The sequence below is a fragment of the Manacus candei genome, unplaced genomic scaffold, assembly GCF_025592945.1.
Source record: "Manacus candei isolate 608988 ecotype Guabito, Panama unplaced genomic scaffold, ASM2559294v1 h1tg000082l, whole genome shotgun sequence".
In the NCBI taxonomy this organism is placed as follows: domain Eukaryota; kingdom Metazoa; phylum Chordata; class Aves; order Passeriformes; family Pipridae; genus Manacus; species Manacus candei.
In genome coordinates this window covers 3,649,800-3,675,876 of record NW_026138130.1, presented here as the reverse complement: position 1 = coordinate 3,675,876, position 26,077 = coordinate 3,649,800, and the positions used below count along the sequence as shown (strand labels likewise).

Below are 26,077 nucleotides of genomic sequence, written 5' to 3'. Positions count from 1 at the left end.
TGGTTGCAAAAAAGACCTCTGACTGGTTGCAAAAGACAGCATCTCGGCCCATAAATCAGCAGCCATTTCTGGCACCATTTCATGCAGCATTTTGCAAACATTGGAAGATGTTTCACAAATAATGAATAACTCAACCCCAACTTGCCACGCACGGAGGTAACACTGCAGAGCAAACACACACACAGAAGCTTCTGCCCATGGATTCCAAGTTGCACTTTCAGTCTTCAGCTTGTTCCTAGCTTTTAATTCTAAAATTATTTTGTTTTAGAATTTTTGTTCCTGTGTATCTTTGAACCCATAAATATGCCAGCAGTTCAACAGAAGTTGCTTTCTATCCTGCCAATAATACATAACTGGAAAAACCTTATTATTTTAGAGCAAAGTACTAAAAGAGAAGCAATTTCTTGCCAAAGCCAATAAACAAACTACGTAATTAGAAGCCTGTTTTTTATAGAAGAACCATGCAGACATGATGCCAAGATATGTTTGTGTGAATTTCTTGGACTTTCAAAATGTAGATTTGCAGGTGGCGATTTTGCTGGACAAATTACACGACAAACAATGTGGAATTTGGAAACTGGGAACGCCAGATTGCTCACTTGCATCAAAAACAGGCTTACCCAATTTGCAAGGCAGAAGATTGCATTATAAATGAATTTGGGATTTGAATCACGTGCTGTGGATCCTGGGTTCTATCAGCGGACTTGCTGCAACTTAAAAATCCCTGTTTTCCGCTGCAGGGTGTCCACGTGCCCTCTCCTGCCCTGCCTGCCAACTGCAGGGATAGCAACAGCCCCGATGGGAGCAGTGGGGCACGGATGGAGCAGCTTTCACCGCGCACCTCTGCTCGGTGAGGCTCGAGCGTGTGCGGGCCGGGCCGTTCCCCAGAGCGGCCCCAGCCCCGCAGTGCCCACCTTCCCCGGGCAGCCCCTGCCCTGCTCGGGCAGCTCTCCTTGGCTGCAAAGAAGCACATCCCGCTAACCCGGACGGATGGGAAGAAAACCAGCTGCCAGCCTTCCTCATAAAAACTCTGCGTAGTTGGTGTCTTTCCCCCCTCTTTCCGCAACTTCCCAGCGGAGCTGTCCCCGTCCCCTGGGCTGGATCCGATTTGTGGGGCTGCCTCAGGCGCCGTGCCCGGAGCCGCTCAGGAGCCTCTCGTGTCCCCACGGGGCGCTCGCGGCTGTTCCCACAGGGATGTCTGTGTTTCCTGCAGCAGCCCGATGTCGCTGCTGTGCCTGGCTACTGCGGCTCCCGGATTCCTGGAAGTGCGGCTTCCCCCCTCCAGGTATGCTGTCCATTCCATAAGGATGTGCTATTCCACTCTTCTTCACTTGAATTGTATTTTAGTTTGATGTTTAGTCACTCTCCTCCTGCCCTTTCTGAGGCCCAGAGTGAGTTCTGATTTTCTACACTCCCTTCCCTTGCTCAAGGAGTTGAAGGCAGACACAATAATGAATATTTTGCATTCTGTAATTTCTAATTCCAGTGCAAAATAACAGCTATATCCACATCTCACAGTAGATCTCTCTCACACTTCTCTTTCAACCAGCATTGTCCCTGTTGGCAGTAGGAGCAAATGTTTTATTTAACTGAAAGCACCTCTCTGCTATTTCTCTCTGCCCTCCTTGTGACCTCTAGGTCCATTTGCTTTTATCTCCTACCCTGCAGGAATCTTGGAGTGCATATTGAACAGGAGCCATGCAGAAGCAGACTAGAACCCTTGAGGTCAACTCCTGGCTCACAGTTCTGTCACAGCTGTCAAGGCTCCTGCCACATCCAGAGATTTGCCTCATCCCCATTAATCAAACAAGAAAGCTCAGTGCTCAGCACTGCCTTGTGCCCAAACTCTGCCAGACAGGCAGGTCAAGGTCTGCTGTGCCCTGCTCTGCTTTATTATGTTAATGGGGTGAGTACAGGACCAGCCCTGATTCCATCTAATTAAATTATCTTAGAATAAAAATCTTAGAATAAAAGTTTAGAACCATGTAAACTTAACCTTACTAGTTCCAATGTTCTGGTCTCTCACTCCTTTCTGTTATTCTCCCTGCCTTCCTCATTTTTCAGTAATTTATAACTATCTGTAGAAACTACTGTTTTTTTTCATCATTTTTGTCTGAATTTAGCAGGCAGAGATATGTAGCCACTGTGACACCCTCTCCTCTTCCCAATTTTTTTTTAATCTACAAAACTTTTGCTTTCAGTAAAGATTTTGCTCCTGGAAAAGGCCTGTATCTCCCATAAATTTAACAGTAAGTATAATTTTTCTCTATTTTTTTCCTCTTTGATTCTTCTATTGAATTTTTGTTCACCTCTACCTTTGTTCTTTCAATGTAACCCATCACATCTCATGCCATCTCTGTTTTTCCCACTACACTCCTCTTTCCTCAGGTGTGTCTGCATTCTAGTTTTCCACACACTGACTTTCTCTCCTTGTCATACAGCAATAGTGGAATTTTCTGCTTTGCCATGTGAGACCACAATTACCTTGGTGTGGCTGATTTGATTAAAAGAAATCTTGAAGTAAATAAGAAATAGGCTTTTCTTTTTCTTTAGAAGTAATACCTTACAATTTCTTCCAGTACAAAATGAATATATAAATAAATGGGACACTTCTTGCCCTGAATATGTTCATAAATTCTGTTATGGGAACAGAGGGAAGGGTTCTACACGAAAAAGGCAAAGTCCAAAAGAGCTGTTATTACTTAAATGTGAGTGGTGCTTGCAACTGTGGTATTTCATGAATTTATAAAGATTTGGGCATTCAAAAGTTAGGTTCAAATTAAAATACTAAAATACCCAGCAGTCCTGGATGCCAACAATCACCCTGTGTGCTGGCACCAGCCCTCAGCACTGCACAGTCAAGTGGTCGGGAGGTTCCAAGCGCCGTGGAATTATCCCAAAATCTGGGCTGGGCTGTCAGCTGCCCTCTTGTGCTCAGTCGCGGAATGCATCTGGCGCCCTGGGCTTTGTGAAACAGGAGTGAAAACATCCAGAGCTGCTGCAATAACAGGACCAGGCACTGAGTGCTGAGGCTTTATTTAAGTCACTCCGTCATTGATTTAATATTGGATAGAAGGTTTCTGTTATGTTTCACAAAGTAACGTTCAAAGTCAGAATTTTGAACCTAATAAAGAGGACGTTCCAGAGGAGGAGGGGTATCTGTGCACACAAGGGGAACAGCTGCCCTGCACTTCAGATTCCACCAAATTCACAGTAAAACTGTATGAGAATCCAACATACCTTGTCCTTTGCCAAACATGGTATGCTTACAGATTTTTAATAGTTCTTAAACATTAAAAAATACTGTTCTTTCAGACAAATCATCCGTCTACCCACGAATTTGGAGGAAGTTGTAGTTGCTTAAAACAGACTGGAAACAATATAATCTGTGTGAACGCCGTCTATGAGCCCAGCTCCGTTGTCATGGACAAACCAGCAAGGAATGTCAACACCATGGCTGGGATCTCTTCTGTAATCCTTCTGCCAGCCCCTGAAAGGGAAACACAGCCATGGGAGTACCAAGGTAGGAACTGCACTTGGACAAGGCAATCTTGCCTAAGTCTTTGCTAAGGACTTAATTATTCTGTACCTCGTTACTATCAGTTCATTGTTTTTAACAACCATTGTGGCATCTGGTTTCTTGGGATCAGACCCAGGATGAATTTCAAGTATGGTGAAGTCAATGGGGTGGAAAAATTGTCCTAAAAATAGAAGCCAAAATTAACATTTCAGGCACATTGCACACATTAAAACAGCCACCAAACAGAAATCCCAGAATTTCTACATCCCCATGCTGGTTTCCATGTCCCTTCAGGGGTTTGAATGGATAAGCAAACACCAGGTCTCATGTAAGATTGAACATATGCCCATGGAATTATTTTCTATCTACAATCTATATCCTCTGGATGTAAGTTCCAGCTTCTGAGTGCACAATACAATTAGCCTTTTCTATATATCTTTCAAGATATCCTCACTTGTTTTCTAGTCAACTGTATTTATGATATAGTCCCCAAATTTTTAGCTTTTTTTTTGAATCAAATAATGTGTGTGTTGATCTCTGAAACCTCTGGATGTGACTGTGCTCAGCACAAGGCTGACAGCTAAGGAACTTTCGTACTCCTGCCAGGATTAGCTTTTGCACACTTTTGTCCTTTCTGGGCTGGTGCAGTTCATTGTTTTCCACACTGAGTAAACTTATTGACCTAAAAGGAATGTTTGCTGCCCTCATCAGATTTTGTAAGTGAAAATTGGAAGGCAAATGTCTGCTCTCTGTGTTTTTTTGCAGCAGAGAATGCCCACCACCAAACCCACTGCACTGGCAGAAAATGGGATCAAACTCTTGATCCCTGAATTATCAACTTCACTTTCTACTAAAACAAAGAATGTTGGCTAACATAAGGAAAACCCTGGATGATACAAAGGCATATTGTGGGTTTAATATATGCTAATAAATCAAGTAATACCTTAACAATTTCTTTTCTTACAAGGATCCACTAACTGAGGCTTGGCAAATTTTGATCAGGCAAACAAGTATTTTTTCAGAGTGCCTGTGTTTAGGCAAAGGGTGATAAGATGAAAGGAGAAATTAAACCATCCAAGAGACTGGAGGAATAGTGTAGTAAGCAAAAAAAAATCTGTAGGTGGGACTTAGCAAGATAAAGAGGTTTAGAGATGCCAGTGAGGACAATGAGTGCCAGTGATTTCAGCAGCAGAAGCAGAGAAATTTGTGAAAAGATAATTCACTCAGTCTGAGCCCAGAATGTTTTGTCACAAATCTTAATTCTGTCAATCAATGTCATCTCAGTTTCCTCCATTCTCAGTTCAGAAAGGTTAAGTACAAGCTTGTGTCTACAAATTATGCAGCCTCAAAAGGAAGGACCAGCATGGAAAACTAAAAGAAGTCATACCTAATAATCCATGGGTCTGTTCAGACAGTTTATCCTCTTCCAATGTATACAGTCCTAGGAAATCTTGGTGGAGAGGATGCTTCTTCCATACTTGGTGCAAAACAACAACAAATGAGGCACCACTGCCCATTGAGAGCACCAGATTTTTTTTTCTATTAATTATTAAAGTTAAACTGAGGGGAAAAAAAACCAAAACATGAATTAGGACATTGTGCTTCCCAGAGTTAACAGCAAGGAGAAGAAATGTGAGAAGAAGAAACCTGTCCAAGACATAAACATGGCTTTGTAAAGTGCTGAGTGTTTTTTAGAAGAGAGGGTTTGCTGCCTAGTTTGGTCCATGGGAGTCTCTCTATGTGTGTTCACAGACAGTCACAGAATCATATTAAATGACACTGGAAAAGGCTACCTGGCCTTTAAACTTTTCAGTAAGATGGTTTTACCAAAACTTGTCCTTTAACAGTGCAAATAATCAGAGGTAGGTCAGTGATATGTAGGTACAGCACCTCATGCTCAGTAATACAAATTCTATTGATAAAACCATCGCTTCCTTGGCTGGATGCTACATGACACTTTTTCCTTTTGTTTTTCAGAGAAGTCAGCTCCCAAACTGCCTAGGTTAGTGCTAAGATAAAGAAGTTTTGCTTCTGATCGTGTTACTGGCATCATCCATGTTCTATCATAATTAAAAAAACCCCAAAACAAACAAAAAGGCATGCTGTGTGAATAAGTTTTGCTCTCTGCTGCAGTGCCAGGCCCTGAGAAGGCAGGAGGAGGAGATGTTGCCCATTCCTTTTCTGAACTTCCTTTTGCACAGGTATAAATGATTCTGTAACAGAGAGATCCCATGAAAAATAGACCTGCTGACAGGGCAAAATGTACCTATTCTGTAAATGCCACAATTTCCATTTCTTAAACTGGAGATTGTTTATGGTGCATTATTATGCCTTTGAAAGATTACACACTGTGTCTAAATTTAATCTTCAAGCATTTGCAAGACACTACTGCATTAAGCACGAGACCAAATCTAGCTTTGCCTTAGTCATGGTAATAGACTAGCAGGGACAAATTTTCACTTACTTATTCCAAGCAGAGAAATTTGTGAATAATTCAGCAGTTACACAACAAAATAGAGAGCAGAGTCCAGCAGGGCTTGAATCAATTTCTTTTGTAGATTCAGACAACAAATCTTAGAAGTGTATTATTGATCAGTGTTTAAAGAAGTGCAGAAAGTAATGCAAGAGCCTGATGGCCTTTCTTTAAGCCTTACCCTGCTTGTTGCAAGGTGACTGAGTCAAGCCAGGTGAAACCCATTTTTTCATTGCCATTCTGAACTGTGATCCTCTCAGGAGTTACTGTCAGTTTTAAATCCAGGTGCTTATTTGCAATGCCAAGTTTTCCAAAATACGAATTTTGGATCTTTGCATCGTTATTTGTTCTCTTATCACCAATGAGTTCTCCATTGACTGTGATGCCTAATATAGAAAGGAAGCAAGTATTGTTTTATAGACAGGACTTGATTAACTGATGCCAAGGAGTGTCTTGAATATTTAACAAAACCAAAGGAATTAGGTATGAGTTGAAAAACATATCAGAATTACTTGTGTATATTTGTGCTAAAGTAAAATAAAGCCCTGGGGGCTGTTCAGTGAATTTCCACAAAGCCAACAATCATTTTCTTGAGAAAAGTTCAATATTTCCTAGAACACAAAGAGTTTGTGATGGGCACAGATGGCCTGTGTGACATCAGTCTCTCTTTACCAGATATTCCATGAACTGGCAACTTAAGGATTATTTTATTGTCTGTACTAAAACTCACTGAGACAAATTACTACTCTCAACCCTAACAGTGGTTTTCAAACAAAGTTTAAAAGTTTATTTTGCTCCAAGAAGTGAAAACAGTCATAGTTATGATACCCTATCATAACTGTAGGACCTCCTACTAACTTTGCAGGGGAAAAAAGCTTATGAATTATAAAGAAAGAAAGAGCCTTTATGCACAGGACATTCTGTTAGAAGTATCATGATTTACTGATTATTTAAAAAAAATAAATTAAAACTCACCTGTAACTGGATCATTTATCAAATTTAAGACAGTACCCGGGTTTTCATTGATATTGAAACAGATGGCATCTCTTTTTTGTGGCACCCATATCACGAAGTGTGGGTCCCCATCAACTGCAAAGGCAAATCACTGGTGTTTGGACAGTGACACACAGGGCAAAGCTCCACATGAGCAGTTAATACTGTGCCAGTGGAACTGGGCCCTTCACAAGCTGCATGAAAGTGTTACTGAGAGCAGGAAGGGACCTGAATAGAGAACAGGCAGGTACCAACACAAAGCCCACTGACAGGAAGGAGGGCTGAGGAAAGGACCACAAATCATTTCAATTTCTTGATCTTTAAAAGACACTGAGAGATGTTAAAAGTAAACTAAAATATTAGCCCCTTGAAAATGAAAAATGGCAGCTTTTATGGAAGGGAATTATCAAAAAGACTCATAAGAATTGTGTAGTTTAGCCTTAAAAACCCTCTTCTGTTCTCCTTCTGAACAGGCAGCACTCAAACCACTCACCACTGGTGTACCATGTGGGTTGTGATCCTCGATACATTTGTGAACCTGCAGAAGGAAAAAAACTTGTTAGGAAAACACATCAAAATGGAAAATGTACATGCTCTCTGCATGGTACAAGTAAGATGTCAGGAGGTTAATATGTTTGTTAAATCACTAATTCCATTCTGGTTTTTAAAGCATATAGTCCATGGGATGACAGTTTGTGCTGCTCTTGAATCAAAAAAAGCTTCACAATAGAGACAGATTTCACTTGTCTACATTGCTTTGAGGGTCTCCACAGAGCCCAGGTAATGTATCTGCAGGACACAAATATCTCAGGCTTTAGGATCAAGCTATCAGCAAGGCCATGCAACATCATCCAGTGAAAACTTTTGACATTTTGACATTTATTTTTCCAGAATGAATTTAAGTGTCTCAACAAAAACTTGAGAAAACTAGACAGAGACAGAGAAACTGAGACTAATCCCCAGAGCAAAAAGGTAACTCTAACTCTCCCATTCCCAGGATTTCCCAGCCAGCCATTTGATGGGTCAGTTGCTGCTTCTCTCTCTTGAATTAAAACAGTTGCTTTTTGCACAAGTAACTGAAGATATTAATTTAACCTATGATGTTGGACATCATAGGCCCTTGCTTTATATCATGGAGATCCAAATTGAAGTCCATCCTCTGTTTTTTTGGAAACACCTTTCAGGAAAAAATAGTGGATGGATGAATTGGCATTTTCTCCTCAAAAACTATTTAGCTGAAACTTTTTCACCTCGTATTGTTCAACCTTTAAGTGTGTTTTTAGCAGGGAGCAGAATTTGGCAGTATTTGTTAAAGTACAGTTGTAAACCCAGACATGGCAGTCTCCAGCTCTCTGGTAACTTCAGTTGACAGGTCCTGCTCCATTCAGAAACTTAATGACTTACCAAGCATAGAAGATACAGAACTCAGTGCTGTGAAGGAAACAAAATGTTATTTTAGAAGCTACAGAGAACAAAAAACAATTTTTCTTGCTTCCTTCCACCAAAACCAACTCAAAAAAATATTGTAATTATGTATAAATTTCTAAATTATTACAAAGGAAAAACTTTATTTGATACTGCTACAAAGCAGTGTCATGAAAGGGCTGAAAGCACACCCTCCTTTTCAGCAAGAATGTTCCTTCTCCACAGGCCTGGGCTTGGCTCTGTATGGGACTGGGACAGCCTGCTCTTCTCTGGTTCCTCTGTGCCACCTTGCTCTAAGCTGTACTTCCCCAGAAGGGAAGTCAGTAAGATTTTCCCACCTACTTCCATATTTTTCTACTCTTCTGCTCTTTTTACACCTGAAACTATGTCGGGGTGTCTGAAGACAGGGCTTTGTTCTGAAGGAGTGGCAATCACAGCAGGAACAAAGACATATTTGTATGGGATTGCCTCACACAGGTACCTGGGAACCCCCAGTGCCAGCCCTGCAGAGCAACTTATTTCTACTGGGCCTGAATTCTCTGGTGGTGGGATGCTGCAATCATCAGAGACAGGAGGAACCACACTGAAAACACTACAAACTTATCCACCTGAAAAGTTTTAAATGTATTTATAACACTACCTTGATTTATTCACTAAGAATTTTATGACAATATTGCATCCTAGATCAAATAACCAGTGTGGGAAATCCATCTCTAACAGTTACAAATATGACATAAATTTAATAAGAAATGTACATACCTTCAGCTGTTACCACGGGCAGGCAAGGAATAAAAGGAAGAAAAAGAGACATTTACAATTTCAGTTGTATAATGAAACAGGTGGAATTCTGACCCTGCTAAAACATATTCTAAGAAAAAAATATAAATTTAAAACTGTTTGAAAACTCAACCAGGTATCTTCAGTATTTTACAATTCTATTTCTTCCCAGTGATACAACTCAATATTTGTAGATCAAACAGAAACACACTGAAAGTAAAAAGCTTTTATGTGGGGCAGCAAAACTGCAATTTATTATGCATGGGACAAGGGCTTTATTTGTAGTTGTTTTATTGTTGTGCCACACCTATACTGCAAAATGTTCCTTACTGGGTTTACTCTTTTGCAGTTTTTGAGGCATTTGAATAATTCTATTAATACTGACTGGATCATTCACTAATCTGATTTGTGAATCTAGACTTCAGGGTGTGTACAATAATTTTATTTTATTTTCTTATACAGAAGCAGTCCTTTGAGTATTTTCTGCTATTTCTGCTCTATATTTTCTATGTACAGAGAGGATTTCCTGGGAAAGAGGTTCAAAGAGGAGCCAGGTACCACAAGAACCTGGAAAGGAAAAGCAAAGAGATGAAGATGAGTGAGTGGATGTCTCTTCTGTCAGATGTTTGGGGTTTTCCATCTTATGGAGGCCAGGTGCAAACTTTAAAGTCACTATGTTGTACAGTGACTTGAATGTTAAATTAAACATGAAGGGTTGTGTCAGTATTCCATTATGAGGGTTATGAAAAATAATGCAAAAACTTATCAACAGAATGCCTGAAGAATTATTCACAGTTGAAAGACACTTAGTAATTCATTGGTGTCAGGATTTATTCCAGCTGAAAGAAAAACCCACTAATCCCCTGTAAGTATCTCTGTTATGCTAAAATGCCTTAAGTTTTCACACCAAATTCAAAAGATTAGGAAGTTTTTAATGTAGAAGGCAGCAGAGAGCCCACACAGAGCCTGCAAGAACTTTTAGGGGCTCTAGGTAAAAGTTTTGGGGAAAAAAAATACTGGGTGCTGACAGAAGAGACTGAAAAGCCTCTGTTAGACCTGTAGAACCAGGGTGGCTGGAACAATACACAGAGATGAAGTTTGGGTGGCTTTGGAGCACTCTGAGCAAACAGCACTGCCTTGCTTTGATAGAGGGGAACAGAGTGTTTGTTACACAGATGTTGAACAGAGAGGTTGAACTGTTTTACTGAGAATAGAGTTCATCACTAGCCAAAGTATCAGAGGAGTTGAAAACAAATTGTCTACTTTCAATATAATTGCTTCTCTTTCTGCAATATATATGAATGGTGTGTTTTACATATGCAATCTCAAATTCTTTTACAACTTGATGCATCCTGCATGAGGAAGAGCTCATGTAAATTTTCCTCTTTCATGCAGAAAGAGGTTACTACATCTACCTCTAGGCTGAAGTATGTGTTAAAAAAAAGGAGTAAGTGATGTGAACTCAATATAGGTGGATTACTAGATTAGAAATGCTTCTTGGTTTGGTTTTTTTTCTGTAATAGTTTATGTATTTGGTTTAAAACACACTTATTTTAAATTTATAGTACTTCGCCTGTACAATTTAGTAATGAAGGATGGTTTGATGGAAGTGAGATTTACAATGAAAAGTAATTTTTGCATAAACACATGTGCCAGGCTTGGAAAGTAGATTTTTCAGATATGTTTAAAACTGTGCCCACATGGAAGCCTTTCTTTAGGAGAATGTCAAATGAACACTTGGCTTCTCAAATGCAGTAAAAATGTGAACATGTCTGTACCTTCAGTGGGTTTATCAGCAATCACATCTTCACTGTCATCTTCTTCTGGTTTTGTTACCACCATGGATGTCAGTGGTGTTACAAACTTGTACTTCAGGGAGAGAGCCAGGGCTTCAGCTGTAAGGTTTTCCTTTTCTTCTCCTGTAGCTGCAATACTGAATACAGGTAGAGACTCCCAGCATCAGTGACTGCTGAATTACTCACCAAATTCAATATTTTACTTTAAAGTGAAGTCATTTCTCTGCAGCTAATTTATCAATAAGACATATTTGTTACACTCTAAAAGCACTTCTGATTCCCCTGGCTATCCAAGAAAAAGGTGAACACGTGCTTTATACTTGCAATAATTTAAAATTGTTTCATTTGCAACCTGAAACAGGAATACTGAGGCTAGGGAGGAGAATAGGTTGGGGGATTTTCCTTACTGATTTTATCCTAGAAGCTGCAGGAGTCAGAGGGCTTAAGGAGTTCATAGCTAAGATGTTATTCTAGATATAATTACCGTCTTTCCAGGAGTTGTTCAATGGTAAGATAAGCCCAGAGCCTTTCAATGTACTCTCCAAATATGTATTCTTGTTCTTGGAAAGCTTGAGCTGTTTGCTCAGCATCTTGTTGTGTAGTGTATGACAGGGCATCTTTAGCCTGTTGGGAGTAAGGAAGCTTCTCTGTATCATAAGTAGCCAAGGACTGCCAGAACCTCCCAAAAATCCAGACCTTCACACCTGAAAACCTTATCAAGTTGAAAACCAGCCTGGTTCCACCCAGCACTTGCCCAGGAGATTGCCAGTGCTGTATGAGGAATTTTGACCCATTGTTTCTGTGAAGGTCAGAGGTGTACACTACAGGACATAACACAGTTTCCAAAATCACATGGCGTTTTTGTTCATCAGAATTCAGCTACTCAGGATTAAAGAAATTTGATTACAATACTGATTTCAGAGAGGAACATGCTCAAGCAGACAGGTTGGAATTAAGTTCACACTAATACATTATTTGTATTAAAGTACACCAAAGTCCACAGTCCATGGGGCATATTTGCAATCCATGATTTATGATAACGTGGTCTAGAATATGTTTGTGTTCTGTTTCTTGAATATCAGGGGTAAATATTTTTACTGAATCCAGATGTGGAGAGGTATTAGAAGCAGAGTTCTATTTTAAGGGGAAGATATTTCAAATATTCAGCTGGCTTATTCATTGGTTTTCTTCATCCACTGAAGAGAAGTGCCTGTGAACACTGAAAATTTGGCTCCCAAAAGAATCAGGTAGGGTATTTAGAGACTAAATACATACAGTATTTATATATTTATAAATATATGAGGATATGTATCAATACATGAGTATATTTATATATATTTGTTAGCAAAACTAATCTAGTCACACTGCATAAAGTTGTTCAAGACTGACCCTACTCCACTTGAGTTAGGCAAGTAATTTGCAATTTTAAAAGCAATGACTTTGGCACGTTTAGTTTCTCACATGTGCAGTGACCCATCCTGTCACTGAGGTAAAGAAATACCAATAAATATTTTAAGTAGTGCCAGCTTTGAACATTCAGAGATTTTGTGTATCTTACATAAGTTAAAGAAATCCATACTTACACCTTCACCTCTCACATCTACAGTCAATTGGTTTTGGTTGCTGTCTACAAAACGTCCAGCCACCACAATCTCAGACCCATCATAGAAATGCTTAAAACTGTTCGTAGTTAGGTCTTGTATTTCATTTTCTGGGTAGTTTAACTCCACATCTGTGAGCATGGGATTTGACACCTCATCATAAAACCCCTATAAGATAAAAAAAAAAAAAAAGGACATACAACTCTTCAGTCTCGCTTAGAGAGAGAAAAAAATATCTGAGAATAACATGCTGTGGATGATGAATCAAGAGGGATCCCTGGTATTTGATAGAGATAAGTTTCTAGATCTATTCCCAGCAGAGACTGATGTAACAACATAGTCAAAGCAGACTATTTTTTACTATATTTGATTTCAAGCAGAGCTTGAAATGAAATCCAGTATGTAATTCTTTGGTGAATTTTTTGAATGGCTGCTATTGGAATGGGAGAAGTAAAACAGGTCAACCTCATAAGGCCTACACCTGTTTTCATGTCTTATACAACTCTAGAATGCCTCAGAAGTAGGGTAGGATACACCTGCTTCCAGTAAGTCTCTAAAGGCAGAATATCTAGAGCTTTATGATCTGTTCCCCTTCTCGTCCCTTGACACGACATTAACCACATGATCTGTGAGGTTTGGGATATAAATGACTGCAGCAAGTTTGCTGCACACCAGGTGCCCTTCAGAAGCATGACTTGTGTCACCCTGTGCCACAACTCTCTGCCATAGCCCACAGTATCTCCCTTTTACTGTCCTTCCACCTCCTGCTTATATGAGGGAAGGAGAAAATCAAATGCAACTAAAGGTCCCTTCCAACTCAGACTATTCTATGATTCAAATATTCTGATTACAGCAGATTCTGGAGTATCCCAGTATCAGATTACACACTGGGGTTTTGATTGCTTGAAAAGAAGAACAACTGTATAGTTATCTGAACCAATGTATTTTCATCTAATTTAAGTGGTAGTTACTGTACTTGAAGCTGTAAAGCTGCATCAGAGTCAGGATAAATCCGACGGGCCAATCCTTTGTTCTCCAGTGCCATCCTCTCCAAGAAGCCATAGTCTACACCAGAGCCAAACCCAAGGTTGTATAAGGGGTATCTTCCTTTAATAGCATTTTTTACATCTGTCTCAATGGTGTGAATATCTGATACACCTGCATCAAACCAGGAAACGTTTGAGTTGTCTTCAAAAACAGATAAAATGATCACAAAATTAAATGTGACTCGTCATGTTCAGATTTCTTAGGAGGCATTATCAAAAACTTGGTTTAGTATAATGATGCTGTATAGTAGCATTTAAATCATGAAAACATCAAGAAGTCAAAGGTGAAGGCCAGTTTTAACTAGCATTTTTTATTAGTTAATTAACTCTCTTTATTATTCCATCCAATAGAAGCTTACCTTGGTTTGGCTGGCCGTCTGTTAACATGATAATTATAGAGGCACTTCTCTTGGGCACAAGGTTCCCTTCATGAGCAGCATTCAGAATATCAATTCCCCTCATCAAACCACCATGTAAATTTGTCACTATGGGGTAGACATAGAAATTTGGGTTCAGCAGAGATCATCACAAGAAAGGCCCATTTTTCACTGGGATCTGAAGAGATTTAAGTACAGCATGAAAATGAAAGATTTGGGTTTATAAGCAGGGGGATGTTTAGACAGAGAAGTACCTGGACTTTGGAAACATAGAAATAGATGTCATGTTCTGAGTAAAATTCAACTTCAGGAGTGTCTCATCAGTAATCTAAAAACCCAACAAGCTGTAGCATTGTGTTCACAGAATGAAGAGATAAATTAACTTACACAGTGACCAACTGGCAAGTCCAGTAAAGTACTTACTGCCTGAAGCATCAATGTTCCGAACAAACTTCCTTGCTTCATCCAAATTCTCAGGAGTGGCCTTGATTAATGTTTCTTTCCAGGTGGACACACCAGAACTGAACAATATGAAATTGAAGAAGTCATCTTCTTTAATGTCATCTAAGATTTTTAGAAGTGCTTCTCTTGTCTATAAGGCAAAGAGATTTAAATAGACAATTCAGCATTTAACAGAATAGGTGCTTACAGATTTGACATTATTAATCTCTCAGCATTGGGGTATTTTTAACTTTTATATAGTATGTTGTGCAAAAATCCTGAGCTTAGTCTGTCCTTGCCAGTCCCTGTGCCTGGTTCAGAGTAACTCTAGGGAAGTCAGTCAGCTGCAAGAACACCTGGTAAGTCTTTGTAGCTAAAAGGAAAATCAGATCTCCTGTCATGGATTGTTGCTCACACTGGGATAAGCTGGCATGGCAAATTGAAAGCGATGGGAAATGGGTAGCTACAGTTTGGTGGAGAAGCTCATACACAAGCAAGCCTGGATATTTTGATGTGACACCAAAACCTGAAAATTCTGAGCATTAGCTTAGAATGAGGAGTCCTAACTATGAAAAGCTCATATCCCTTCCAGTACTTTTTCCCAGCTCTTCCATTGAAACTCTTCAGTAATGTAATAACTTACCTGTTCCATTGGTCTTCCATACATTGAGCCACTAGTATCCATTACAAAAATAATATTCTTGGGCAAATTTGGAAGATTTGTTGGTGCAAAGAAGTGTACGAAGTAGCCATTGACAATCTAAAAAATAAAATGTGAAAAAAAAAAACCATAACACCACCAAAAACTTTGGTATATTGTAAAGCTAAAACAGATAAAGGAGATATTACTCTCATTTAGTGTCTGGTCTCTGAGTGGACTAAAAGGTTTTAATGGCTCCAACCAGTCTCACCTGCATCCATGGGCCCAGGAGCATCACTTAAGTGCAAGACTGGGCCTGTCAGAACATTTGTGTCCAGCGGTATTACAGCTGTATCACCTGTCCCTATCCATGGACTCCACTGTTTTGGATTCCACCCTGAAGATTGACTTCCTGCCTTGACCTTGGGCTCATCACCACCAACTTGCCTGATGACCTGGACTCTCAGTGGAACTTGAGTGCCACCTCAGGGTCTGCCTTGCTCAGGTACTGTGAGGAGTGGGCTCGTGGCTGGTGATGCCCCTGTGCTGTCAGCTGTGCTGTCACACTCAGCTCCCTGTCCTTTAGGAAACAGCTGGCTCTCACTGCTCCTTGACTGTTACTATGCAAGTCAGGCTGTTTAACTGTTGAGAATTTCAATTTACCTGCAAATTATCTGGAGTTGTTCTCTTCACATCATATCTTACAGTAAAATCCCCATCCAAGGCAGACTCTGAGCAACTTGCACAGGTTCGCTGCTGATCAAGAGTTGGCCTGAAAGAGATGTGCCCCTGCAAAGGAAAGCCTTCATTAGATCTGAACCTCCATAGCTGAACATTTCCTGCAGAACACATTTGCATTTTTTTAAAGCTAGTATATTTATATTCACAGACATGAGAATAACCTGGGTTATCTGGTTAGCTATTAGTTCATATGCATGCATATATATTTATATACTCATAGGTGGGTAACTGGCAGATGAAGGCTGCTATCCAGGACTTTCTCCATGTGTTTCCCCATCTCCCTTAGGTCAGCCCTCCACTCTGAATGACACTTTTGGTAAGCCTGTTGGGCAGTCTGTGTTTTTAGGAATTCTACCACCTCCATACAAGACAAAACTACTTGTTTCTCACTCAGTTCTTCCATAAGAGATACTCTTACTGGTATCCAGGTTTCCAAATGCTGCTGTGGGACAAGGCCTACTAGTTTTGGTACAGTATCCTGCTAAGTTACATGGCTTCAGAACTGTGTTGAGAAGGCCTTTAACTTTCTACCTTGGAATTCAGAGCTCATTTGCACAGACAAGCCTTTACTGCATTTTCTCTACTTTTTTTTCTCTCACTTCCATTGCTAGCACTGACATTATTATTTTCAAATTATAGCCATAATAAGTAAATTACGGAACTCAGTAGTCAATGTACCTTTTTCTCTGAAAAAGTTTTTTTAATGGTATTTTGTAGCTCATTGGTGATGAATGTTCCTTCTGCTTCCAGCTCAGTGATACCCTGGGGCTCAAAAATATTTACTGCAATCTGAAACATTAATTGAAAATTCATTGTCATTGACTAACACACAGTACATCAACTCAGCCATTTCCAGGAGGATCAGCAGGCAACTACAGATATGAGAGAAGCATTTTCATAAAAGCAATAGAAATTTACTTTTATAATTCATAATGGCAGTCCAAATCCACTTGTGGGGACACATCTTCAGCCAAACAGGTCTTTTTACACACAGAGGTTAAAAACAAAGGTACAAATAAACAAACCTTAATAGAAATATAACTTGAAAGCAGATAGTGGAATTCTACCAAGGCAGATAAGAGTGATCAAAGACCAGTTTTAAAACACAAAAGCTGCAGTATTCTAGAATGCAATATATGCATCAATGTGATTTAAGATGATGTTGCTTCATGGTGGTGTAAGAAAGATGTAATTTATGCTATAAAGGTATATGCAAAAGATATTAATCTTCCACTTCAATGCCTATTTCAAGGCACTGAAATAGGTTTTTCAGGATTTCATACATGATTTCTTTCAGCATGCTCAGTAGATGGAATGACCATTGTGCTCCACTTTCAACAGATGTACAGAATTTCATCAGCTCTTAAGTTATAGTCAAATTTGATCAGTTTGCCATTTACCTCAAAATCTTTGACAAGCTGCTTTGGTTTCACTTTGATGAACATCTCGTATTTTCCAAAGCGTCGCTTCAGCAGTTCCTCGTATGTGAGTTCAAAAGTGACTTTACTGGCTGCTTTAACGTTGACTGAGACAGTGAATTTTTCTGTTTTTCTTCCTGAAGCTCTGTATTAAGTGGGTAGGAAAATAAGTATCTTTATCCTCTTCTACAATATTTATTGCTTGGGTTGGTGGCATACAATTTTCAAAAAGAAGAAAAACAAAATGTGATTTTTTTTTTCTGTTCTAAATAGGATCTATTGCTAAAATCATACTCAAATTGTTGAATTTATTCAAGTTTCCCAGTGAGCTTAATCCCAGGAACAGGTCAGTGGAAGCTGCAGAAACAGCCTTTCCATGATTGCAGGTACTGCCTGTGTAGTCAGAAGTTGTATTTCCTTTTTATAATTTGTGCTGCAATAACTCTAACTTAATGATTGTTCCTTGGTCCCATAATGTCAGTAACATACCAGAACACAGCATTTCCAATCTCACAGTTTGCTATGGGATGATGATGTGGAAGCCACACAAGACATCATTCTTACTTGACAAGACCAGCAGTCTGTCCTCTTGAAACAGCCTTCTCATATTGCTTTTTTGCAGCTTCTTTTTCCTTTATAGTTCCAGGATAAGTGACACCATCAATTGTCCTGCAGATGAAAAAGTCCTAGTTTGGTTGAACAATACACGAAAAGTTACCACAGAAATTCTCCCTTTGTTGATTGGTTTGCTAAAAAGCACTTTCAGAGACCTGTTGTTGCCAAGATTGGAGCCCTTTCACTGAAACCAGTCTCCTCAGTGAATTTAGGTGGAACTGGACTTACCCCTGCCATATTCTACATTTCAGCAGCTTCACCATCCTGTCTCATCTAATGGCAAACCAGCCCTCTGGGTGAGACTCACCTGTCCAAGTGTCACTGCCTACAGCTGAGCATTTATTCAAATATAAGCCTTTCATTCAAACATGATTTTTAAATGAAGAGATAAATTAAGCTATAATGCCATCAGGGAAATTAGGTAATGGAACTTTCCTGGTTTGATAACACCAGAGTAAGTGGTATTTCTGAAAAGGTGGATGGATCTCCAGGGAAGGTCCCCCATTCCCTGGGGTCCACGATGATGAAAAGAAATAACTGAAAATTAGTCATTTTTCTACAGATGTACCAATGTTTGCCTTTCTCCATGTATCTTACACGTTAAGTTAACAGTACCAGAAAATCACCCAGGAGGCATTTAAAAATCTGTCAAATGGCAAAGTAAAAATGAACAGTCGAGTTCAGTTTCTCCCAGCTGAATTTGCACAGATATTTAGTCTTCTCTAATGATATTGTAAAAATTACACACATGCTGAAGTTGGTAATGAAGGCTGTCTTAGGGAGCTCAACATCAAAGAAGACTTCTTTGGACACATTCCCACGATTGACAGCTCGACTGGTGATGACATTGTGGGCAAACCGGGAAGTTACTTTACTATCGATCTTCATGCTATAGATTTCTATCCCATTGACAACCTGTAGATTGAGAAATGAAACAAGGGGAAAAAAGAGCACCAGCTGTTACACTGATGTGTGTGTTAATCAGTCATCATCACACTTTTAAAAAGAAACCATGGCAGGACATGGATCACTCCAAAGCAAACCAGGAATCATGAGAACTGGAGCACAGCTGTGTTTCCTGGGATATTATCACAATGCCATCGTGGCACTATTCCACAAGTTATAACTACAGCCCCTTTAACAAAATACTACTACCACAGCAAAGGTACTGCCACTATAAAAAAATGGTTTATTTTCTCTACTGAGAGAGTGATGTTTTATGGTTACTCAAAGAGCACAACAATTTACTTGCTGCCTCCCTGGCTCAGTGACTGTAATTATCAGTGGAGTGGATGACTCCTAGAGCAGGGATGTAAGTAATTACCTTGTTTAAAAATAGACCAAAACAATTCCAGATGGCTCCAAACTTTATGTTATTCTGAACTTCCTCACAACTGGAGCTCATTCTTTTTTAAACAAGGAAATGGGCAGGGCAACACTGATTTTCTCTGAATGCTCAGGTATAAGGTTGCTGGAGAGTATGTGAGAGCACAGGTAACAGCAGATGTGATTCATTAGGCAACTCCTTAAACAAGGTCTGCTTCTTGCAGCAGAGCCAGTGCTGGAAAGAACTATGGAATTTTTATGGTGGGACTGATCTCTGGCTGATTGATTAAGAAGGTCCCCAAACAATCCAAGCATTTAAACATTGCTGAAGGGGATCCAGGTGCCAAGTAGAATCAGCTTCAGACATCAGGTCTCTTGCCTTCTTTAACAATAACTTCAATATAAAACAAAAGTAAAAATAAAACCAACATTGAATAGACGTCTGTTAAGAGATATAGAGGTGATTTCAAACAATTTTGCTATTCATTCAAATACAATGAAGTTACAAATCATTTGTTCATTCTCTTTTCTTGTCCAGGATTTTCCATCAGAGCTCAAAAAGGAACTGTCTAGTTGAACCTTTTGCCCAAAACAGGCAGCTCTGGGCTATTTCCAGAAATATCCACTTGCTCTCTCACAGAAACATTTTGTGAACACAGTATATTCCTGTCACTACAAATCTTTCTTGGTAGCCTGGACAAAACCAAGTCTTACTCACCAAGTCATTCTCAGCATTTCGCTTCTGTAAAGAGAAAAAAAGGGAAAAACCATGAGTAAGAAGGTGTTTTTAAAAATAACTCACTTAGCACCTGTGCAGTTGTCACAAGCCAAAAGAAGTTGTCCAGGAGAAGGAAAGCTCAAGAAAGGTCTTCATTAGTAAACCTAAAGTAAATTTGAGGGAAGAGCAAGTAAGGCACGTTGCTTGTTTTGTATTTTGCTCAAGTGACACAAAAAGTGCCTTCTTCCTGCTGAAAACAATCATGGACCCCTGAGAGATGAGGGGAGAGAGAGAGGAAAAGAATGCTCAGTGCCATTTATGACTAAATGTCACTGAGATTAAAAAACATACTAAAATTTTCTTAATAGGACTCCTTGAATATAGGCTGGCTCTGTGGTGACATCAAGTAAAACCAGAATATCTTTTCCTGAGAGTGACAACTTTTTCTTGGCAATTCCTGGATCTGAGTCCTGTAGTACATATTTTCTTTTCAAATTTATTCTCCTTTGGAAGTAAAAAAAAAGAGTTTATATCCAAGCATAAAAACCCAGTTTGCATTTTTTTATTTCCAGTCACACACATCCACACTGTCAGGCAGACCCACCATTACACCTTTTCAGACTTACTCCTAAATTTTTCCTGTTTCACCCCACCAGCCTCTCAACCCAACATGACAAAGTATGATGGTAATTCAGTAAGATTACAGAGAGGAGAGATGGTCACCATGAAAGCCCACATGGAGGGGAAAAAAAATAAGCAGCTACAACTTTTTTTTTTTTTGCCATATTTGCTCCCAGAGTAGGTGCAAATATCAGAAGCTGTACAAAAATATCACGTCCTCTCTTCTGAAAGAGAGGACAGGCATTAAACAAACTGACTGACTCCTGTTACAGTAACAGCTTGTGTAACTCAGTTCTCATCAGCTCTGCTGCAAACACCTTATCTCGTTTGGCTCCGAGAGCCTCGAGGGGTCACATTTTGTGGAGGCGTGTTTGGCTGCTCCACCAAACACAGGGAGAAGGACCTAATGAGGTTTTAAGTCAGATACACATCTCAGGTACATTTAAGGCTTTTGGGACCTTTCACACTTAAGTTTTGCAAGCTGGAAAACGAGACACAGAGGGTTATTTTTTTGTCTATTTTGGAGTCCCTTTCAAGACACTATTAAATGTTAGGTAATGCCAGGTTCGGGGGGAGGCTTCTCAAGTGCTCTAAGAGTCTGGCCAAGAAATCTGGACACATTTCTCTATGTTCATCTTTCCATCTGCTATTGCCATACAGATCATTTCTGTGTGTGCATCTCTCCCCTTTCAGAAGCCTCCATGGATTTCTTTAATGCCTGTGTAGACTGTGCATCAATTCAAACCTGTCCTTTCCAAAAGTGAAATTATCTCTTCTGTCTCTATGCTGTCATTACAGCTTGTCATTTCCCCTTACAAAACACAAACTGAGGTATGGACCTTGGGAAATGAAAAGCTGGAAGTCACTGAAATGTCAGTTTGTTTGGTACAAACATTTCCTAACAGTGGAATTACCAAGCAGTTTAAGGATACAAAAAACACACCAAAAAAATGTGTTCTTTACTTACAAATTCTGCAATTCCAACTCCTGCCTCCAAATTAAAAGATACTTTAACTGCATTTAGGTTTTACAGGATTGCTGTTGTGTATATTCTTTATCAGGATTATGGGTTTGACAGTAGTTTTGAAGGAGTTCTGTTTTGATTCTGTAAATGTTTAGAGGGGTACTCTGCAATTTTCATTGAAAAAGAAACTACAGAAAAATCTCTCAGTGAAAGGCATTAGTGATTTTGTGCTTGGGCTGATCTTCAATGGAGACACCCAACTCAGCTGGACATTGCCCAGCCACCTGCCCTAGCTGACCCTGATTTGCACAGGGGAGGGCAGTGAGCCTGTGATTTTGTTCTGGGTTTTTTTTCTTTCTTTTTTTTTTTTTTTAAATTTTAATGATTCACTTGGAGGCAGCTTGAGATGTCACTAACATCAAGGTCATTTTAAGCTATGTGGGTAGAAAGCAATAGTGTGCCACTCAAAAAGATGATGCAATTCTAGACAAAAATGAGATTTTAATATCCTCTACCTTGGATAATTGTTACTTGGTAAAATGTTTCTGTACTATTTCTATATATTTGCCAGGTGCACTAATTATTAGAATTTATGGGGGGTTTCTGTTATGCAACAGCAACAAATTCTTCTTTTGTTCACTACTGTTTTGGTGTGGCAACAACAAAAAAAAGAGGTGCAAAAAATCTATAGAAATTGGAGGGGAAAAGAGAAATTTGAACTCCCAAGAAAACAGGGAGGGTAAAGAAGGCCCCCATTACAGCACTTGCTGAAAGAAGCCCTGATTGTACAGCTTGGAAAACTAAACCACAGTTCTACAGGTTGTTTTAAACCTAGGAAAATCTTTCCCACCCTTAGGAACAAGGTGTGCCAGTACACACAGGGATCTTTGATTCAGATTTTTGTTCAATTTTCACCAGAACTGGGTCTGCTGACTGTGTTTACCTGACTGTGGCTCTAAAAGGAGCTTTGGCAGCCTGAAGCTCATCAGCCAACCAGGCTTCCAGCCACACTTCACCATTCCCTGCTGGCACACTCCTTGGGGCCAGGACACAGATGGGGACAGAGACCTTCACACTACAAAGCAACCTCCTCCATTTCAATCACATCACATTTGCATAAGGTATATAACAAAACTGGGAGAATCAACTGATTTTCCATAGCATTCTGCATTGTATGGATGGAGCACTGCCCAGAGCTTTGGCAGTTTTCCACTTAAAAAGGCTTTAGAGTTGCAAGACACAGAGAGAACAACAGGTACTATGGTAATCAGCAGGAAAAAGCTACATTATATCTGGGCTATATGTAGGTTAAATAATAAGAATCACTGGCATTTACAGTTTGCAGCATTAAATCTCAAGTTGATTCTTGAAAGTTGGGCATGTTACTATCCCGATTTTCAAAGAAAAAGTGTTAGCAAAGACCATAACCTAATCAACAGGAATGAACTGTAACTTGCTTTGTCCTGTTCTACACAGTAACTCAAAATCTTCCCTCAGGAGATTTGCTCTCTGTAACTTTTCGGAGTACGTAAGCACTGAGAGAGAGGAAAATAATTTATGGAGGGGTGGGGTAGTGGGCAGTAACTTAACCAAAGAAAATTAGGCAAAACATCAGGCAGCACTGCCTTACTCGAAACCAGAACAGCCCTCTTGAGGGACAGATATTTTTAAGAGATATATTTCATGCTGTGCTAACATGCAAACCTTTTGAGAAAAAACCTACCATGTCATTTGGATAGTGGACATTTATCTTGATGCCATGTTACATTTCTGTTTTCTCCTTCTTGGAGGCATCTTTTCACTGATATTTTGCATTGCAAAATGTGCTAAAGTCAGTTCCCTGGCAGCACTGATTGCTTTACACATTTAAATATAAAACCACTAAAACATTTTACCACTATGTGGTGATGACAGAGAAAACAGAAGAAAGGGATGCTTTTAAAAAGAGAAGTAGGAGAACTTCAGAGCTGATGGAACACTGAGGCTGATTACAGGTCAACCAGTCTGCGTCCCAAGTTCGATCTCGTGTCCACACAGAGCTCCTGCTGTCAGCACTGTATGAACTCTCTGATAAATGCTGATAAATTGCAAGAAAAATAATCTATGAAGAGTGGGAGCTCCATATGCAGTTGGTTACTTACCTCGATGTTTCTGATATGTGTTACCAAAACGTCTGATGATGCAAAGGTGGGAATCAATAATAAAATACAAAGCAATAGATTGTTTTCCATTTTGGAAAAAAAGTAAGGTTCAGATTGGAACGATATGCATAAATATATAATGCTTTGTTTACCAAGTGTTAATAAATAACTCAGTGAGAAAAGTGGGATTAAACATTAGGCATTTGGGAAAAATCAAACACTGAATTTTTAATTTGCATAGTCTACAGAATACTGTTACAAAATCTGTTACAGACTATTTCAGCAGTGTCCCTTCCATGTAATAACTTCAAACAGAAATTCAAAAACCATTTCTGTAGGAGCAACTGAGATTAATCTCCTCTCCAGACTCTCTTCTTTGCCAAATGAAAACTGTCATCTTTCTGATACTTCCTTAAAGGCTTTCCCTGGCCCAAATTACTGCAGCCGTGACAGAGCTTGCAGCCTGTGACACCCACTTAACCTCCTATTCAAAACTACTCCTGTAATCCTGTGTTATCACCCAGGTACCTGATTTAGGTATCGTTATTTGTCGTGTCCTGCCTAGTACAGAAACTTCCCATTACATCAGTTCTTATTCATCTTCGTGGCTGAAACCAGGTCCAAGCTCCCAGGTCTTGCATCTTGCACCCTCAATGCCCATCCAGCCTGCAGCTGCCTGGCCCTTCTCCTCTATTTGTTATCTTGACAGTGTCAATTATCTCCTAAACTTTTTAGCTGGTTTATCTCCGCTGATGAACTTTGAGGACTGGGAGTTAAATGCCCAGTGATAATAAAACATTTTATTTTGCGGTTTTCCTGCAGTCAGGGTTCTGAGGCGCTCAGCCACGTGAGGGACACAGGAGAGGTTCACAAGCTCCTTTTAAACCAGTCTGGATGTTTTTTAACCAATTCTGTGCCCTACCCAAAGGGACAGGATGGCTCTGCGAGCTGCTGACAGGGGCAGCTGTGCCCACGGCAGGAGAGGTGTGGCGGGACCTGCTGTGGGGTGTTATTCCACAGCTGCCCACTGGGCTGTCACCGTGCCCCTGTCGCCAGCCTTTCCCGGGGCTCAGCACATGGACCTCATGGAGGTCCGTCACACAGTGTTTGTGAGGGGATACTTGTGTTTCTGGGGCCGTAGAAAAGGGAAAGCCTCGGCGCGTTCGCCGGTGCCTCAGGCATCCCTCAGGCTCACTGCCCGTTCTCAACATGGCCGTCTCGCCCGCTTCCAAAATGGCCGCCGCGGCGCCGCTGCCGCGCCATAAAGCTGCGCGGCGGGCGCCCCATGGCCGTGGCTGCCCCGGGTATCTCTATGGCAGCGGGTGCTGCCCGGCCCCGGCGGCGGGAGGAGGATGTCCCTGGCTGCCTATTGCTTCCTGCGGGCCGTGGGGAAGGGCAGCTACGGGGAGGTGAGCCTGGCGCGGCACCGCCAGGACCGCAAGCAGGTAGCGAGGGGCGCTGGCACGGCAGGGGCCGTGGCTCGGCGTGAGGGGAACGGCCGGGGCTGGGCTGGGGGTGCCGCGGGGTCTGCTTGGGGTGTCACGACACCCCGCTGTGGCCTACCCTTGGCTTGTGGCCCCGGGAACAGACTCGGGACGAGCAGGGACGTGGCCTCGTGTCAGGTGTGTCTGTGACCGTCACCTGGTGTGAGGGTGTGGCTGTGACCATCGCCTGGTGTCAAGGCAGGGCTGTGGCCATCACCTGGTGTCAAGGCAAGGCTGTGACCATCACCTGGTGTCAGGGTGTGGCTGCAGCCACATGAGCTGGGCTGCTCGTGTTCTCCTCCTTTGTCTGTGAGGACTTTTGTTAAAGAAGTGCAGAAGACTCTTCCACCCTCCCTTATCTTTTTAATCTTAGCCTCCACCCCACCCCCGATAAGCCAAGCCCCCAAAATAACTTTTTTTCTTAATGTAAGTAAAAATAACATTAGTGCTTTTTTTTTTTGCTTTTCTTAATGTATAATGCCATGTTTTGTGGAGGACAGCTGTTTTGGGTAGTCCTTTGGGTGACAGGGAAGCACAGCCCACTCTTAGCATGAGGCAGAACAGGTTGCTCTTGCCCTGTTACTGCTTGTGCAGTGTCTTCAAGACGTGCACGTGTGGTGGAGATAAAAATAATGGCAAGGATGGAAAACCAGCTCCTGGTGTTGGCTTTCTCTGGCATCAGCCCTGTGGGAGAAAGACGGGCTCTGTGTTTGCTGTATTGGCTGTGCAACAGCCCGGGAAGTTTTGGTTGTGTCAGAGTTAGGTGCAGTGATTTTTGTTGGAAAACTGAAATAATCTGTCCTGCCTGGCCAAAGCAGAGGTGTTTGATAGGAAATGTGAGAGGGTAGAAAAATGGGGATGGAGAAGACCCGCAGAACAGTATCACAGGAACCTCGGGTGTGAACCTTAAGCCTGGAATTGTACTGAAGATGATGGGAAAAGGTTTGTTCCCAGCAGTGA

At 40.7% G+C, this 26,077-nt stretch overlaps 2 protein-coding genes across 5 annotated transcripts in view; one reads left to right on the top strand and one right to left on the bottom strand.

Moving 5' to 3' along the window:
• Positions 1–3,019: 3,019 nt before the first annotated feature.
• LOC127481803 (inter-alpha-trypsin inhibitor heavy chain H3-like) lies at positions 3,020–23,777 on the bottom strand. Its single transcript, XM_051811498.1, has 22 exons — positions 23,634–23,777; positions 19,908–19,931; positions 18,612–18,778; positions 17,813–17,917; positions 17,231–17,393; positions 16,509–16,619; positions 15,753–15,878; positions 15,093–15,209; positions 14,432–14,600; positions 13,991–14,116; positions 13,562–13,743; positions 12,568–12,753; positions 11,469–11,608; positions 10,967–11,121; positions 9,171–9,176; positions 8,391–8,417; positions 7,480–7,524; positions 6,969–7,082; positions 6,175–6,379; positions 4,908–5,080; positions 3,590–3,701; positions 3,020–3,490 (listed from the first exon to the last, which is right to left on the bottom strand). The coding sequence occupies exons 1-22, from the start codon at positions 23,721–23,723 to the stop codon at positions 3,361–3,363; spliced, it is 2,673 nt and encodes an 890-aa protein (XP_051667458.1). The 5' UTR covers positions 23,724–23,777; the 3' UTR covers positions 3,020–3,360.
• NEK4 (NIMA related kinase 4) overlaps positions 19,955–26,077 on the top strand; it is a 19,525-nt gene continuing 13,402 nt past the window's right edge. Inside the window, exon 1 of one of the 4 annotated variants that reach the window (XM_051811413.1) lies at positions 19,955–22,613. Coding sequence is in view for 2 of the 4 variants with exons in the window: in XM_051811411.1 (XP_051667371.1) it covers positions 24,986–25,078 (93 nt within the window). In the remaining 2 variants the exon portion in view is untranslated. Of the gene's footprint in view, positions 22,614–23,877; positions 25,079–25,119; positions 25,256–26,077 lie in introns of those variants that run through there. The other 3 variants (XM_051811412.1, XM_051811411.1, XM_051811414.1) reach the window with 3 other exon arrangements.

Coding starts and splice junctions, on each gene's coding strand:
- LOC127481803 (XM_051811498.1), bottom strand. CDS start 23,723: ATGGAAAACAATCTATTGCTTTGTATTTTATTATTGATTCCCACCTTT. Junction 11,609..12,567: donor TAGATGTGAGAGGTGAAGGT/GTAAGTATGGAT, acceptor TACTCCCAACAG/GCTAAAGATGCCCTGTCATA. Junction 3,491..3,589: donor AATGAACTGATAGTAACGAG/GTACAGAATAAT, acceptor TTTCCCTTTCAG/GGGCTGGCAGAAGGATTACA.